Here is a 15039-nt window from a genome sequence, read left to right on the forward strand (position 1 = left end):
ATATGCAGGTATTCCGATTACGCATACATTGGAGTCAGAGGAGTTTCCAAAATCCATCATAGCATGATACAGCTTATCAGCCTTGCTGTTGGCAGCCATACGGGAGCTAAAGCTAAAAAAAATCCCTTCAATTCTCAAGTTTTATTGCACGACCACCTGATCAAGTTTGTCTTCAAAGTCCTGAAGACGTATCGATATGGTTATTGAAAAGCTGATGGGTATCAGGGAGTTTCAGTCGGACAGACTCTCCCAGCATTGCCTCAAGAAGTTGTGGTAGGTAATAGCCCTTCTTCTGGGCCAGAGGCCTGGTGTGGAAATCTCTTACCGACAGAGAAGTAACGAAGAGAGTCTTGTTCCTATTGTAGTAGGAACGCCACGCGTTTTCTCCGTTGCCACCTCTTTGCATGACAGCGTCTATGCCGTATGTTCTCCATAGGTAGTCCGATTCCATAGCCAAATTGGTGTTGTTGACGACTTGATCTATCTCTGGGGACTCAGGCTTACAGCCTCTCTTTCCAGGGCACAGACTCACATTCCAAGGAATCAACTTCGCCATACACCCCGCTCCTCTTACAGCACTAGTTGTGGTATTCTGCCCACAGGTAAGTAATCTCATGATGGAGTTTGGTGCTTTGTCGTATGTTAGCGGTCGGGAATAGATCGCAAAAAATAAAAAAAGTCTAACGATGGCAAGATGCGAAAAGGATATATAGTCAGCGCCAATACCAACTCCCGCTGCACCCAGGCAATGCGTGGTTCACGACTGTGCCGTCTCACTGACCGGAAATACCGGCGACTTCGGAGCAATCGTTGGAGTTGTGAAGAGGCTAGGGTAAGTGACCCGAGCGTCTTTCCAAATGCTACAAGAGTTCTGCCTAAAGGATGTAAGTTAACACGAGGTTCCCTAGAGAAAACGTTCCCGGCATCCGGAGAGTACAATGATCTGTCGGGAAAAGGATCTTAAAGACAGCTCGAGTGACACCCGACGACCAGTGGAGGGCTGCTGTCAGCATCAGCAAAAAAAAGATCAGGACTGTCTAGATTATGTGAGTCCTTCAATAGAGAGTGAACTAGATCCATCACAGCAAGATTGACAAGGGGGGATGGCATCGGAACAGCTGTCAAAGACCTGCATCGATAAACAATGCCGATGCATCAAGGAATCTCAGACACTCAGATGTGATGGCAAATGCAACGGAAAGGTTGAGACATTGGGTCAAACTCATTGTGCTACCTGCAAGGTAAGCTGAAGGGATGGAAATGTCCAGGAGTTGCCTTGATCTCGGCACCGGCCCACTGACTCAACTCCACCATACAGATATTTGGGTGTGACGATCCGGCATCGGCTACAACCATCTTGGAAAGCCTGATTTCAACAGAAACAACCGAGAAGGACGAAGAGCTATGCTCTATACCTGAGAGACCACAGCCGTCTAAGTTCAGGTTTTCCCATCCTCACATCAATGTCCAACCAGTACCCTTGGACCTCCCAATCCCAGGAGCCCCAAACAAGAGACGCCATATACATACCGATGAATTTAACTCTGATTCTGATTCTGAGCCGGAATGTCCCTGGTTCAAGCGCCCTCAATGCGTCTCTCCCGTCACTCAACGCGTTGCTCGGATAGCTTTGAAGAGAAGACGTTTTCTACATCCCCCGGTTCCCTTCAACATCACAGCTCGCCGCGCAAGCAGTGCGTCAAATAATCAGTTCGTTGTCGAGGTAGCGAGTCGGTGCATATGTGCGGCATCTAAAAACGAAAAGTCCAATTGGGCTTGTAGGGCTGAAAAATGTGGTACCATGACGGCTGAGTCTAGATACTGCCGAAGATGCTTGGTAAGTGGACACCGTACTTCTCGAGAAGCTGTCTGTATCCAGCATGACTAACATTGACTGACGGTATTAGATTTCAGGCTGTTGGTAGGGGCGATATCTTGAAGGCAAAAACATTTTCGGCTCAAAACCCATCTTTGTGTTCGACAATGATCACTCGGGATCCGCGCAAGATGTCAAAGCAAACAAGAGACCCGCACCAGTCAAGGGGGATGAACCGTTTTGGAAGAGGGCGAGGTTATTGGTTGATGAAAAGGGGGATGCCTTTGTTGAACGGAAAGATACCTGGGAGAAGAGGATAGTGAGGCCGCTAGGCAAGGACATTGAGAAAGACACAGAGGCTAGTTGAGGGCTTTAGGTACTAGTGTATATTGCTTACTTGCATTCTTATAACTACAGCAGCGTACGTAGTCCATCTGGAAGAATACAACTGGTTAGCGAACTATTTGGGTGCTCCTTCGATGTTATGCAATGCATCTTTTGGATCCTAAATGACAGGATATGGATATGATGCCAGGTATTGTTGGGGTCCCTGAGAGAAGTAATCGGACTCTGGCCGTCCGGCGGGATGACTTAATGATGTAAGCTTATCTTACCGTTGGCTCAGGGGCTTGATGACTGGATGTCAAGTCCTGGAGTGGTTTTGTGCCGCAGGATGATACAAAGCACAGACAAAGGAAAACTGTGCTCAAAACTTAGTCGAACTCTAGTTAGGGAAAGGAAGAGAGATATGTCCTAATCTCGACAATGAGATAAAGGCTAGCGAGATGGCCACTTGTTTGGGGATTTTCGCAGGGGCCAACCTGTGTCAGGCCTTATTAAGGCCTGAGTCCTCAGGAGAAAGGTATAAATGGAGACAATAGTGAGGAGTCAGTGATCGTAGCTGCAGCCCCAGCTGTGTGATCCAAAATTTGAAAGGATAATCATCAATATACGCCCCTGCGAACATTTTCGATCCTAAAGATGGGTTGCTTCAACAGTAAACAAGTCAAGATCTCAACCGAGAACATTCCTCGACCAGCACGGCCTAATCGCCGAATGGAGAGCGTTCACACGGGTAAGGTTGATGGGAGACCAATGATATTCTGGACAGTTGACGCTGACTTGCAGTTTCCGCCGCACTTGTAGTGACCACTGTGGTTAGAGAAGGAAGACAAAGGCTTCCCGACTTCCCTACCCCAGGAGCGCCAAAGCGGAGGAAGCCTGGTTCTCTGAGAGCATTTATCAGATAGGCTGGTGGGAAGATGGTTAACATGTTATGATGCGGATGTCTTTTGCGAGAAGACATGTGGAGACGGCGGTCCAAGAGGAGCTGGGATAACCGACATGCTTAAGATGCGGCTGCTCATGAGTGTTAAGAGTTGAACGGAATAGTGATTCGTTAGGTTCGAAATATCGTTGTCGAGATGAACTACCGTTGCCCAATCATTACAGATGGTACAAATATTTCCACATCTCCACTCCGTGCTGTTGACTGGATCATGCCGTCCTTTCAAATCCTCCTATCCCAACGGACGCCAAAACTCACCGAACCCTATCCCAAAATTCCCAGAAATTCCATATCATGTTTCAGAACATTACAACATCGACTGAAAGCCATCCTGGTATCCCAAAAAAGCAAAACATGCTAGATAAAATGACTGGCGTATTCGAGCAAAGCATCATGCGTCATCCACAAAAACTGAATAAGCCATCACCATGATCCAAAACAAAAATATCTGTCCAATAAGTCCAAAGGCAAACACCGCTTGCCAGCTCTGGCACACCGACTTCTGCTGTAGCCATGAGCGGGTGACGTCTGACTCTCCTTTGGGCTTGGGATCGCGGCCGAAAACGTAGATGTTGCAGCGGGAGCTGATCGAGTTCCTGGGTCCCCAGAGCTGGATGGAAATGACAACTAGGCCGACCAGCCACATGACAAATATGATAAACGCGCCCACCATGACGATGCTGGGAAGCAAGCGCCGCTGGAAAATCAACCACAGAAGGAGAAAGATGAAAGCTATCGTCAGACATGCGACCGTGATATAGTAAGGGTAGTACCTGTGAGAGCTTGTTAATGGCGGTGTGCATGACGATTGAACAGGAAAAAGGGGTGGAGCATACCATGGTATTGGCTGCTCGAGAACATGCAGGGTCTCTACGAATGTTGCGAAGACGCCAATAATCAGGCATGAGGCGGCGAGCATGATAAGCATCCAGAAGTTGAGTTGGATGGCCGGCCAGTGATATCTGTGAACGCGCTCGACTACCCGGCGCTCGTAGACGAGCGAGCTACTGCCGGAAGTGACTGTCGACGCCATAATACCGGCGGGGACAGCAGCGTCGGCGACAGCGGGGTCGGTGAGAGGATCGTGGTGTTCTGGTTGGACCTGTCAATCTGAATGTCTCCAACTGTTTGGTTTTCCCTTCGTTGGTAAGTTTGCGGGGTACGATCGCAGTTTCAGTTAAAGTTAAGCACCGTTGGAGAACGTGCGACCGCAGTCGTGACTTTGCTCCCTAGCTCACACAAATCAACTGCGATGTCCCACGGGCGCTCAACAACAATGTCTTTGTTGTCGCAAGCGAACCTTCAATCTGCCCCCCCAAAAGCTAAAAAAAAAAAAAAAAAAAAACCCTCAATAAAACTTTCGTGGGTAAAGTGAAGATTCCAAACGTCAAGGGCGCAAATGCAGCCACGTTGTGGCAGCCTGCGGAGTTCACCTGGGACTGACCGGCAGCGCTATCTGTTGGGTTCCAAAGCGATCGTGGTTGCTTGTTTGCTCAGTGATCGAAGCATCCCCACACCATGGTGGAGCGAGGCTGGGATAGCAACCGTTCGGTGGCTGGGGTCACAATAGAGTTGATGCACCTGGCTGGCCTGGAAGAGTACCCAGATAAAGGGAGATAAAAGCCCATAGAGGATTTTATTGAGTGTCTAGAAGACTACTAGGACATATATTGACGGCTTTTGTCCGGTAAGACAGAGAGTTCTGTTGGATCTGTGCCTTACCACGCCTGTTTCGAATCTTGCACGTTGACGTTGTGCTTGGGATCTCCGTCGGGGGGCACGGCGGGCGGCAGCTAAAACGTGGCTTGGCGCTCGCTTTTATCGCTTGGCCGGGCCCAGTATCAGCATCCACAGGTGCGTGTCAGCAAAGAAGGCAGACGAGTTCGATTCGCTAATGCCTTGATCAAGCCTTAGAGCAGACAGGCATTTTTGATAGGATGGATTGGGAATGGAATTGGGGTATAGAATGCCGTGACACTGCGCATCCTGTCGACCGATACAGATTCGTAAATCATGGGAAACTTGGGTATCAAGTCAAAGCCGTTTGGATCGAGTGACACATCAGCATTGGACAACTCAGACATTCATCAACGTTGCCCCGCTGTTCCAAGGTCTTGGGAGTCAGCAGCAACCTGTGCGTTCCTGCGTCTTGTTCATTGCAGGCTTGAGGATTTGGCAGGCGGGGTAAGGGGAGTTTGTAGTCTTGGCAATTGGTGGCTGGACTTCGGCACCAAAGGATATGGACGGCCGGAACCTTGAGTGAACACCAGCCAAGATCGCTACAGATGTTACTTTGCTAACGTTAATGCCTTATCTCCATGCAGACTCAAGCCCTATCCTGCCGATAGGCCCATGGATAGAACCCTGAAAAATCTTTCTGTCTCATAACGATATGCCATTTTGTATAATGTTACTCTATGGGAATGAAGCATAACACTAACCCGATGTGATGTACTCCGTACTCTAACTTGATTGCAGACTTCGTCGAAAACCCATCCGTTAATGCGAAGTGAACCTGCTCTAAACTGCTTCCTTGAAAATGTCGATCCAACTGAATCCTTCCTCGCCAGAAACGTGCCGTTGAGCTTACCGTAGATTTCCAAGAATATAACAAATGAGACCAACGCACGAGGGACGCGACACTGCGCCGCGTACCTCGCCACCCCCAAATTTCACACCGCCAAGCCTCAACTGGAGGCCCTCAGAGGAGGCTCTCGCCAAGGGCGCAACGTACCAGAGAGCAACCGGTACGGATGGTCTCGTGGGCGCCAAGGTCAGTTTCAGGAGCCAACTTGGGGTTGACTTCAACCAGGTCGACAGCGACCAGCTGACCGGTAAGATGGACGGACTCGCAGATGTAGTCACCCTCGCGTAGGGTCAGGCCGCCGCGGACAGGAGTGCCCGTGGATGGCGCCCACATAGGGTCAAGGGCATCGACATCGAAGGATAGGTGGATGGGTGTGTCGGCACCAATGTGGGCCAGAGCCATCTCCATCACGCGGCCAATACCATAGCTGATGGGAGAAAACAATCAGTTAATGGATCCGAGATGTAAGGGATGAGGAGTGGAAACCTGCTTACCGATCAACGTCAAACATGCTAAAGGCCTTGACACCATTCTCGCGCAGGATCCGCTTCTCCACGGGGTCGACATCACGCAGACCGATGTACACCAGCTTCTTAATGTTCAGACGCTGCTCCTCCTTGATCCAGCCGAAGAACTCCTCCTTGTCCTCCTTAGCAAGGCCGGTGAGGAATGCTAGCGGCATGCCATGAATATTGCCGCTGGGGCTGCTCTCGGGGGTGTTGATATCGGCATGCGCATCAACCCAGATAACCGCAATCTCCTTGCCGAGCCTCTCCTTCACTGCCTGAGCGCTCCCAGCAATTGTGCCAATCGCGATACTGTGGTCGCCACCGAGAGTGAGGACCATACGACCCTCACGCGCGTGGGAGTAAACCTGCTCCGCAATACGGCGCGTCACGGCAGATACGGCACGAGGGTTCTTCATACCGCGATAAGGAGGATCCAGCTCAGGAGAGGCCGGGATGAGGTCAGAGTAGTTGTGGACTGCGTCATGACCGTGCAGGTTGTAGCCCAGATCGTCATGGAGCGAAGCGAGGAGACCGGCCTCAATCAGCGCACTGGGCGCGGCATCAACCCCAGCCTTGCCCTGACCGCCAGCAAAGCCGACTGCGACAATCCCCAGGTCGTGGGGATGTGAAAGGAATTTGGAGGGAGTCATAGAGGTGTTAAGGGGAGTGTTAGAGTCCACGGTGTAAGTCGCTGGTGCGGGGGCAGAAGTGCCATTCCCGTTGGCAGTCTTGGTGGTAGCAGGAGCAGCACCCGCAGGTGCACGGTCGTCCAACACAGAGGGGGACATCGAAATAGGTGAGTGTGTAGAAGAGTTTGATGAGAAAGTGCTATGTATCCAACTTCTTCTTGAAGACTAGATCTTATAGGCTGGTTGTTAGTAGCTGTTTTTATCATAGGAATGACATGGGAACACTGTCCAGTCTCTTTTCCCAGAACGGCATAAGTTCAGATGAATCATAGACTAGCAGGAGTATGGAACATAACTGAGCTGGAGATACTCACCGTTTTAAGACTCCTCACGTCTTTGTCACAGATGGGCCACTGGTTTACTAAGTTCAATCAGGTGCAGAATAATGCCGCCCTTTATACAAACGAAGGGCTGGCCAGGGATCGAATAAGGACGTAGATTAAAGTTATCAGCGATAGCAACGGCTGGCCGGTGCGAAGATAAGCTTTGCTTGTCTTGACGCAACAGACCAGGAGATGACGTTAAGAGATGAATCTGGTTAAAATGACAGTAAAATGGAGATGCAACGCAAGATGGCCTCCTTTATGTCTTTAACAAGCACACCCTCTCCTTCTTAACACAGCCTCCCAGATAAGGGCATCGCCGATCTTATATCTCTATCTCTATCCTCCACAAGAGCGGAAAGAAAGCAACCCTGCTGTCCGAGAAGACAAGGAATCACGTAATTCGTCTGTTTGCTACCTGCTGTCGCTGCCAGGAGCATCCTGGCAATCAGCGCACTCGGTCTTTTTTTCCACATATTTTTGCTCCGTGCCCCTTAACACGTTTCTCACTTCGAACCCTCAGATTTCTGCAGCCGGAAATTCTCGCACCGGACTATCGAGCTCCTGGTGCTCCTGGGCAGGTGCAAAAAGGTGTGTGAGTGGGCTCTCCTCGGAGTCGACTGCCGTTAAGTTATAAGTGCGATTGCAGTTAACGGCAGGAGCCTTACAAGTGTTGCGTTGCGGCGCTGCTGCACTGCTGCACAGCCCTGGCCTGCCAAGCGGATACCGCCGGCAAGAACCGGCCCACTGAGCTTTACGCGCTATATCAGGTGCCAAGCTCCCTGACGGTTGGTTGCAGTGGACAAGTGCCGGCGCCACTCCAGCTGGAACTCAGATTGTTTGGGAGCCCCCTTTTAGGCACTTTGGCGTTGTGGTGATGGAGGTGTCCCGCGGGTTCCACTCATTCTCTCTCTGCTTCTTTTCTTCCATGCACCAATCCCTGCATCACCCAGACACCGTGCCGGATGACCGATGTTATGCTGGGCACGAGACCACAGTGTTAGGTAAGAGATTTTGCCAGCACGCCCTCCAGCTTTGTGCAGAGATATAAGTGCTTGTTCACGGGGCACAAGTATCTCGGGATGAGGTGTGTGTCACGAGGCTGTGCTGGAACTCTCGTCTGGCTGGATAGGCTGAGTAAGAGTCGGTCTGAGGAGTCATGTTCGGAGTCACTGGGATCAATGGACCAAGAATGTTGACAGTTAAGAGTAATGGTGAAAGGGTTGATGAAAAGATCAGATAACTGTGTAGTCAGTCATCCCGACCCCTTGTTCTGATAATCGAGTCTTGCCATTAGACCAGATGCAATGCAACCATCCTCAACCCATAATCAACCACCTTTATGGCCTTGATAGTCGGTTAAATCCGTGTTATATTATTTTAGCTCAAGAGAAACCAAAAAAAGTTCCCGAGAGAATCCTGATCCTATCATCGAGCCAACTATCCATTCATCCACCTATGTCCCACCACAACTTAAGCCTCAAGCAGATCTCCAACCCACCCCATCACCTCTCTCCGCTCGTCACATACTCTCGCATACTCCAGCATCAACCTGAGTACGTAGATCAGCATATCTTCCTTCCGAAGCACCTTCGAGGCCCATTCCCGTCCAGCCAGCGCGATCTTCTCGGCGTTCTTATCCCTCTTCTCTCTCAGCTCCTCGTCTTTCTGCTTGTTTCCTGTGATGCTCTTGCCCCCGAGGAAGTACTCCACAATGCCGAACCAGTCTCCAAATCGGTTGTCCATCGGCACGAAATGCTTCCACGCCACGAGCCGGCTGTCATGCCACTCGCGCCACAGAGTTGCCTTAACTGGCAGGCTGGTGCTTCTCAAGAAACCCAGGTACCTCCCGCTGAAACTGTTACCATCCACGTCCGGCAGAATCTTGTAATGATATTGCTTGGCCAGATCAAGCCCCTCAACAGGCTTGAAATAGGAGCCGGTGTAGTTGCACGAATGTTTGAAGCCTTCGTATGCGCAGAAAAGATCTGTGAGACCGATGTCCGACCAGGAAGCCACCCAGTCCGGGAGTTCGTTGGGACGAGGGACTGTAGGGTATTGCTGATAATCAGGGAGGTCAAAGTTGTTGGGAAAGAAAGCGACTTGCTCGTCAGCCGGATAAGTGTAGGAGGTTTTGGAAAAAGCCGCGTCGGTGGCAAGCTTGAGGGCAGTAGCATTGTTCATAGCTACAAACCGATGACGCTGGAAGGCGCGCCAGTTGGTCTCGTTGTTGCGTCCGCCGGTGCCGACGCCGCGCCAAACGACCTTGGGGATCTTCTCGGACCAGGGCGTCGCGGCATCCTCTTCAGGGCCCATGAAACGAGAATTAGCGTCCCAGTACATTGGGGCGGGGAGGAGAATCTCGTTGTTGACAGCCAGCTTGGAGCCGCCGAACATAGGGAAGAGCGTCTTGGTAGCCGAGACGGATAGGGGCCGGACGAAGATGCCCTCGAGGGCTTGTAGGTCGGGTTGGTGGCAGAAGAGAGTGCTGAGTGTGTAATTGGCGACATAACCATCTCGCATGTGTGCCAAGGATGATGCCGGTGCCATCTGAGGCTTCGAGTAATCGGTGATCAGCTCGGCTTGCTGCGCAGGACTGTCTGGCGGGCAACCACGACGTGCAATCTTCCAATAGTGCTCTGGCAAGAAGGTAAGTCAGTTTAGCATAAGTAAGCAAGGAACACAGCAACCAGGCCTGGAACATACTATCCGTGGTTTCCCAAGCCTTGTCGGCCAGCACTTCATCTTTTTCTGGCCCTTCTCCTGGCGGAGGCCTCTTTTCAAATTCGGTGATGACGCTCCCCACGTCAACGATCTTCCTTGTTTCTGCTGCTTTGATCATGTACTCAGTCATATTCTCCCACGGAACAACTATCCGGGGCTCATCCATTGCATTCAGGGCTATATCGATATCCGGTAACAGGTGCTCAATCTGCTTGAGCATGTCCAACCAGATCTGTGTCCAAAACCAGTTGCTTTCCGTGCTAGCCTTTCCGTTTCGGACATGGATACGCATCTCGAATTCCCAGGCCGCTTTGCGAATCTGGGCTGGGTTCAGCGCCCAGAAGGGTTCCAGGTCATGGTAGATCTGGTCCCAAAACTCCTCAACGATGATCGCATTATGTTGTGTCGCAAACTTCCACCACTTGTCGAAATCGGGAGGTGGGTGCCGACCACGGCGCTGGCGATAAGCTGCAGCAGCCTCTGCAAGCGTTTTTGTTTCCTTGGCGAGCTTGCGCTCGAATTCCTCGTCGGCTTGCTGGATCAGTCGGTCGATGGGGTGTTCCCCCCGGGCATAGTTGTAGGACCATAACGACCTTGATGGAAAACGATCTGGACCGCTAAGGGCAAAGAAAAAGAGGACGAAGAAAAATGCCGGTATCAAGTACCGCAAAACGGCGGAAGGACGTCGAGGGAATGCCATGGCTAAAGAAGCATTTCGCAGATGGGGGGGGAGGGGGGAAGTTGGGGGCCGCAGGAGTCGATCGCTTCTTAGGCTAAACTTGGTCGTTTTCAGGTTTCAGGGAAGGATGGCGAACCGGATTCTCGGGCGCGTTACACGGTAAACCAGCTAGGCATGCCGCTTCCCGTTTGTGCCCGGGCTAGGCGTGGATTGAATTGGTCGTCGATGCTGTTGGCGAGAAGTCGGTCAGCAGATGTTGGAGCGCTGCCATCAACACAACCCTTGGTTTGTTGGTCAGCCATATGCAAGACTTCCACCAGGAAAACTTACCAAAGGACAAAAAAGAGCGTTTGAAGGAAAGGGAGCGAAACACAAGGCAGACGAATGAGGTGAATGAAAAAGGATGGGTTTGATGCATCTGTACAGCGCTGAAGCCCATCACACAGGAACATGGAGACGGGTGTTACGGGGGCGAAACATGGGCGCCAAGCATAACCCCTGCCCCTGGATGGACCCTGAATGTAATTTACACAACATTACGGATCAGCCTGCTAATCAACTGTGCGATAAAGCGTAAATTACATAGGGTGGACGAGTGAACTCCGAAACGAGACCGCAGGGTGATGCGGCTAAGCAGGACTGGGCGATGTGAAAAATGAAGAGATCCAAATTGCCTTAGACTGGCGAGAATTCGAGTTGCTGGCATGTCGGGTCAATGGACATCGCGGGACGCATTCAGCATAGGATCTCGTATACCGAGCTAGTTTCTCCTCAGCGCGTCCACAACGAGATATCGTTCAAGCTCACAAAAATCCAGGTCGTGTCCATGCGACTTCTGTGACAAACCGGACTCGTCAGCAGAACCAGGGGCTTGCTGGTGCAACCTTGCACCATTCACTCCGCAATTTTCTGGGTTGCAGTCAGCTTGTCTGTTTGCTTGGCTATTCAGTATCTACGCAAGTATACGCACTACTACTTGAACAATCCGATTCCATGATATCTCGATCTGCTTGGGAACAGATGAGCTCTAGTATTTGCGTCTACACAAAACCTTTTCCATACGCCGGCCTATTATCCGTTTCAGTCCAAGAGTATACATCTCTATGATATAGTAATGTACAACCGACGTCCTGTAATGTTGTCAGACTACCATCTTACATCCATTGCTAGTTTTCTCAAACGGCTCCGGCCATGAGAGCATCATCTGCTAACTCTCGTCAATGAGTAACGATAAGTGGGGCATGGGCGAACATAGAGATATGATCATCTTCTTCTGAAATCTCAGTGCTTGATTCGCCTTCGACTGTCCTCGCGACCATTTGCGCATATGTTGGCTTGAATGGCCACTCCATCCACCGCTCCAGGATATCAATCAGCTGTCGTTCGCTCAGAGTACGTGATGTTAGCTCACCACAGCCGGGCAGAGGCGATCCGCCCAGTTTGGGGTCTTTCAGAGTGTCACAGTGCGGAAAAATACCCTCAGACGCGCCTGGCCACAGAAACTCGAGCACTTTGGAGATAGGAGAGACGGAATTATGCATCAGCGCATGCAACATCATGTCAAACATGTCTCCAGACCGCGTCGAGCCAGGACCTATCTCACGAAGGATGGGAGCAGTGGCCTTCGGTTGGATATCGAGCAGCGCGCAGGGAACGTTGGGGAAGAACTCATTGGGGCGCACAACCAGCGGGTCAACATAACGGCGGTCCCAACTCAACACAGGAGGGTCTTGTTGCAAGACGTGGATGTTGTCACGGTGCAGGATGCACTCGGCGCGAAGAGACTTTTCGAGGGCGGAGACGCGTTTGTCCCAGTCCCCAGCCCATTTGAGGGCTTGTTGAACGAGTTCCTGATTGGAGCCCGCGTTGATAATTGCGTCGAGAATCTTACGGCGCTCCTGTAAGAACTCGTGGATCTTGATGCTCCGCTTTTCGGCCCATCTGGTTTGGTAAATTAGAGACTTCAGCCGTCTGAATTCCGCCGAGTCTTTATCGAAGAGACCAGCTTCATAATCCTTCTCAAGCCTTTGCATCTCGCTTTTGAACGGCCGCTCGATTTTGGCAATCGAGTCGCCGGCGACAAACTCCAATTTATCATCCCCCAACGCAAGGTAGTCGCGGAGGAACGTGGATTCGCGCCCTGGGGGAGTGGTAATTCCCTGGCTGTGCATGCGTTGTAAAGTCCGGCGCATGCTCTCCAGGTCGATGGAATAATCGCGCCGAAACCAGTTACCGCCACGAGCCTGAGTCACCTCCATTGTCTCATCTCCTCCGGCCACCTCGCATATCCAATCAGTCGAGAGCTCAGCTTCGACGGCCAGCTTCTTTCGCCGCTGAGCCGTACGTGGGAGAATGGATGCCTTTTCCATGTCGACAATCCATACGAGCATGCGGACTAGTCCGTACTTCTGGAACAATGCACCCGGTCGAATGGATGAAATAAGCTGGTGAAGCACTAGGGTCGTTAAGCTATCGAACATGCGGAATCGTTTCCTGGGCCAAAAGGACAAGTTGAGAGACACAACCAGAGTGTCGTTCCGTTGAGGTGTTTCACTCGGTGCGTAGCGGCGTTCGACCTGATGAGGGAGGTACTCGGGAGTTAGGACCTTGTTCAAATGGTCCCATACAATGCCAGAGATGGGCATTAACTTGGTACCTGGCCGCTGGAGCAGTGGGTCTAAGAGCGGTTTATACAATTCGGTATCGGGCTCGAGGAGTAGATGTGACCGCGGCCGAAGAACATCATGGAGCTTGCGGCTCCAGACACCAGCTCCAGGATAGATATCGATCAAGTCACAGCCCTCATGGCGGGAAAGAGTCGGTTTAATGTAGTTGATGATGTCATCGCAGAGTTTCTCGCTGACCACGTTGACGCGCTTATTATCGCCCTCTACAATTGCTTTCTTTTTCTTCTTGGTCCTTGGTCCAGAGGTAATGGCCCACAAATTGCTATCAAGCAAATGACGAGCTACTGAATTGTCAGCTTCGAGCATAGTGGGTGTCAATTTGGTGGTTCGGCTGGCCGTGGCCATCATTCGTCTTGCGCGCCCTGCCGCCATCGTGCAGTGAAGCGCACGAGACAAAGCTATTTTGCGCGCATGATTGCAGGCTGTGTACATTTGGAATAAAGGTAGGATATGAATAGGCAAGAGGTACGATGTGGTTGTATTAGTATCGGACAGTTTGAATGTGCACCTTGACGGCGAAAAAGTTCCTGGGGATCAGTTTCTGCCGCTCCTGACCGCTTAATCCATATCAGTTACCGTTTATCGATAAGATAAAATACAAGCCATTGAAATCGCAGTCCGAACTGTCTCCATGGCTTGTGGCCTACGAGATTATGCACATGTCCATTGATGAGATGGCTAAAGGGACCCTATCCAAATGGCTACATCGCTCAAGAACATAATGTTTATCTTTCTTCAATCCTGCGATTAACTCTTTCAAGGCTGCTACCTGTACAATCCCGTGCCAACCCTGGGGTGAACTTATATCGCTAAGCCGACTAGCAGTTTTGAGTCGATTCCCTCTTGAGATACTTCTTCCAGGGCTACTTTTTCGACCTCTTTTAATTCCAATGAAGTCAACAATCCTCCCTCTAAGTCAGGCATGGGTAAACTGAGCTCCGCAGGCAGTTGATACCTCAAAGTGCTCTGTTTCCATCCGTCCCTTTCAGAACCCGAAGACGAAGATGGAGTGGCGCTTTTGTGACTCTTTGCGCTGGGACTGGCGATTCCTCCAGGTGATGTTGATCCAAATACGGTAGGTGTTAGAAGATCCGATGCTGGTCCACGAGGCCTCGTACTCAAGTTCAATTTTATCCCTCGGAGTCTAGGCACTTCACCGTCCTCCTCTGCAGCCAGCTGCGCTAACTTCCTCCACACCCTCTCAAGTCGAAACCGCGCCCCAAATACAGGGCTCAACAGGCTCATGACACCACTTCTTCCGTCACCATCACTATGGCTTGCCATAATCACAGCCGGGTCGCACGACCCGAGTAAGGAAGTCCAGCGCTTCCAAAGTCGAAATCTGTTAGCGGCAAAGACCGCTAAGACAGCTGATTGGGGGAAGTGATATCTAAAGGTAGACGGCGCCAATAAGTGATAAACGAGGTGAGTTACAGCGTATGTGAGAAAGGCGTAGGAAGCTAAAATAAGGTGACGTTGTTGGTGGGAGGATAGCGTAGATGGGAGATGAGGGGGGCTTTGAAGAGTTAATGTTGTAGGACTGAGAGTTGAGGCTGGTGATGAAGCCATGGGAGAATGAGGCATGGGCTTGCGCTGCCGTGAACCATGACCAATAGGCTCAAAATCGCGCATGTTGAGGTAAATTAAACAGGCACGAAGAAGACCGTAGTATGAGATGTCAATGAACTCAGAGAGAGGAAGGTTTGGTGGGATCGAAGGGTTATTCTGAGCCAAACA

The 15039-nt window shown here is 51.0% G+C and overlaps 3 protein-coding genes across 3 annotated transcripts; all 3 read right to left on the reverse strand.

Moving 5' to 3' along the window:
- Positions 1-3495: 3495 nt before the first annotated feature.
- CTHT_0049080 (arginase-like protein) lies at positions 3496-6988 on the reverse strand (the record flags this gene model as incomplete). Its single annotated transcript, XM_006695206.1, has 6 exons — positions 3496-3877; positions 3941-4196; positions 4296-4333; positions 4827-4897; positions 5839-6118; positions 6186-6988. The coding sequence occupies 6 exons, from the start codon at positions 6986-6988 to the stop codon at positions 3496-3498; spliced, it is 1830 nt and encodes a 609-aa protein (XP_006695269.1).
- A 1697-nt stretch (positions 6989-8685) lies between these two features.
- Positions 8686-10636, reverse strand: CTHT_0049090 (uncharacterized protein; the record flags this gene model as incomplete). Its single annotated transcript, XM_006695207.1, has 2 exons — positions 8686-9851; positions 9919-10636. The coding sequence occupies 2 exons, from the start codon at positions 10634-10636 to the stop codon at positions 8686-8688; spliced, it is 1884 nt and encodes a 627-aa protein (XP_006695270.1).
- A 1196-nt stretch (positions 10637-11832) lies between these two features.
- On the reverse strand, positions 11833-13674 carry CTHT_0049100 (uncharacterized protein; the record flags this gene model as incomplete). The annotated part of the gene is made up of 1 exon (XM_006695208.1): positions 11833-13674. One exon carries the CDS (start codon positions 13672-13674, stop codon positions 11833-11835), a length of 1842 nt encoding a protein of 613 aa, XP_006695271.1.
- Positions 13675-15039: the final 1365 nt, after the last annotated feature.

The sequence above is a fragment of the Thermochaetoides thermophila genome (assembly GCF_000221225.1).
Source record: "Thermochaetoides thermophila DSM 1495 unplaced genomic scaffold scf7180000011819, whole genome shotgun sequence".
Lineage (NCBI taxonomy): Eukaryota > Fungi > Ascomycota > Sordariomycetes > Sordariales > Chaetomiaceae > Thermochaetoides > Thermochaetoides thermophila.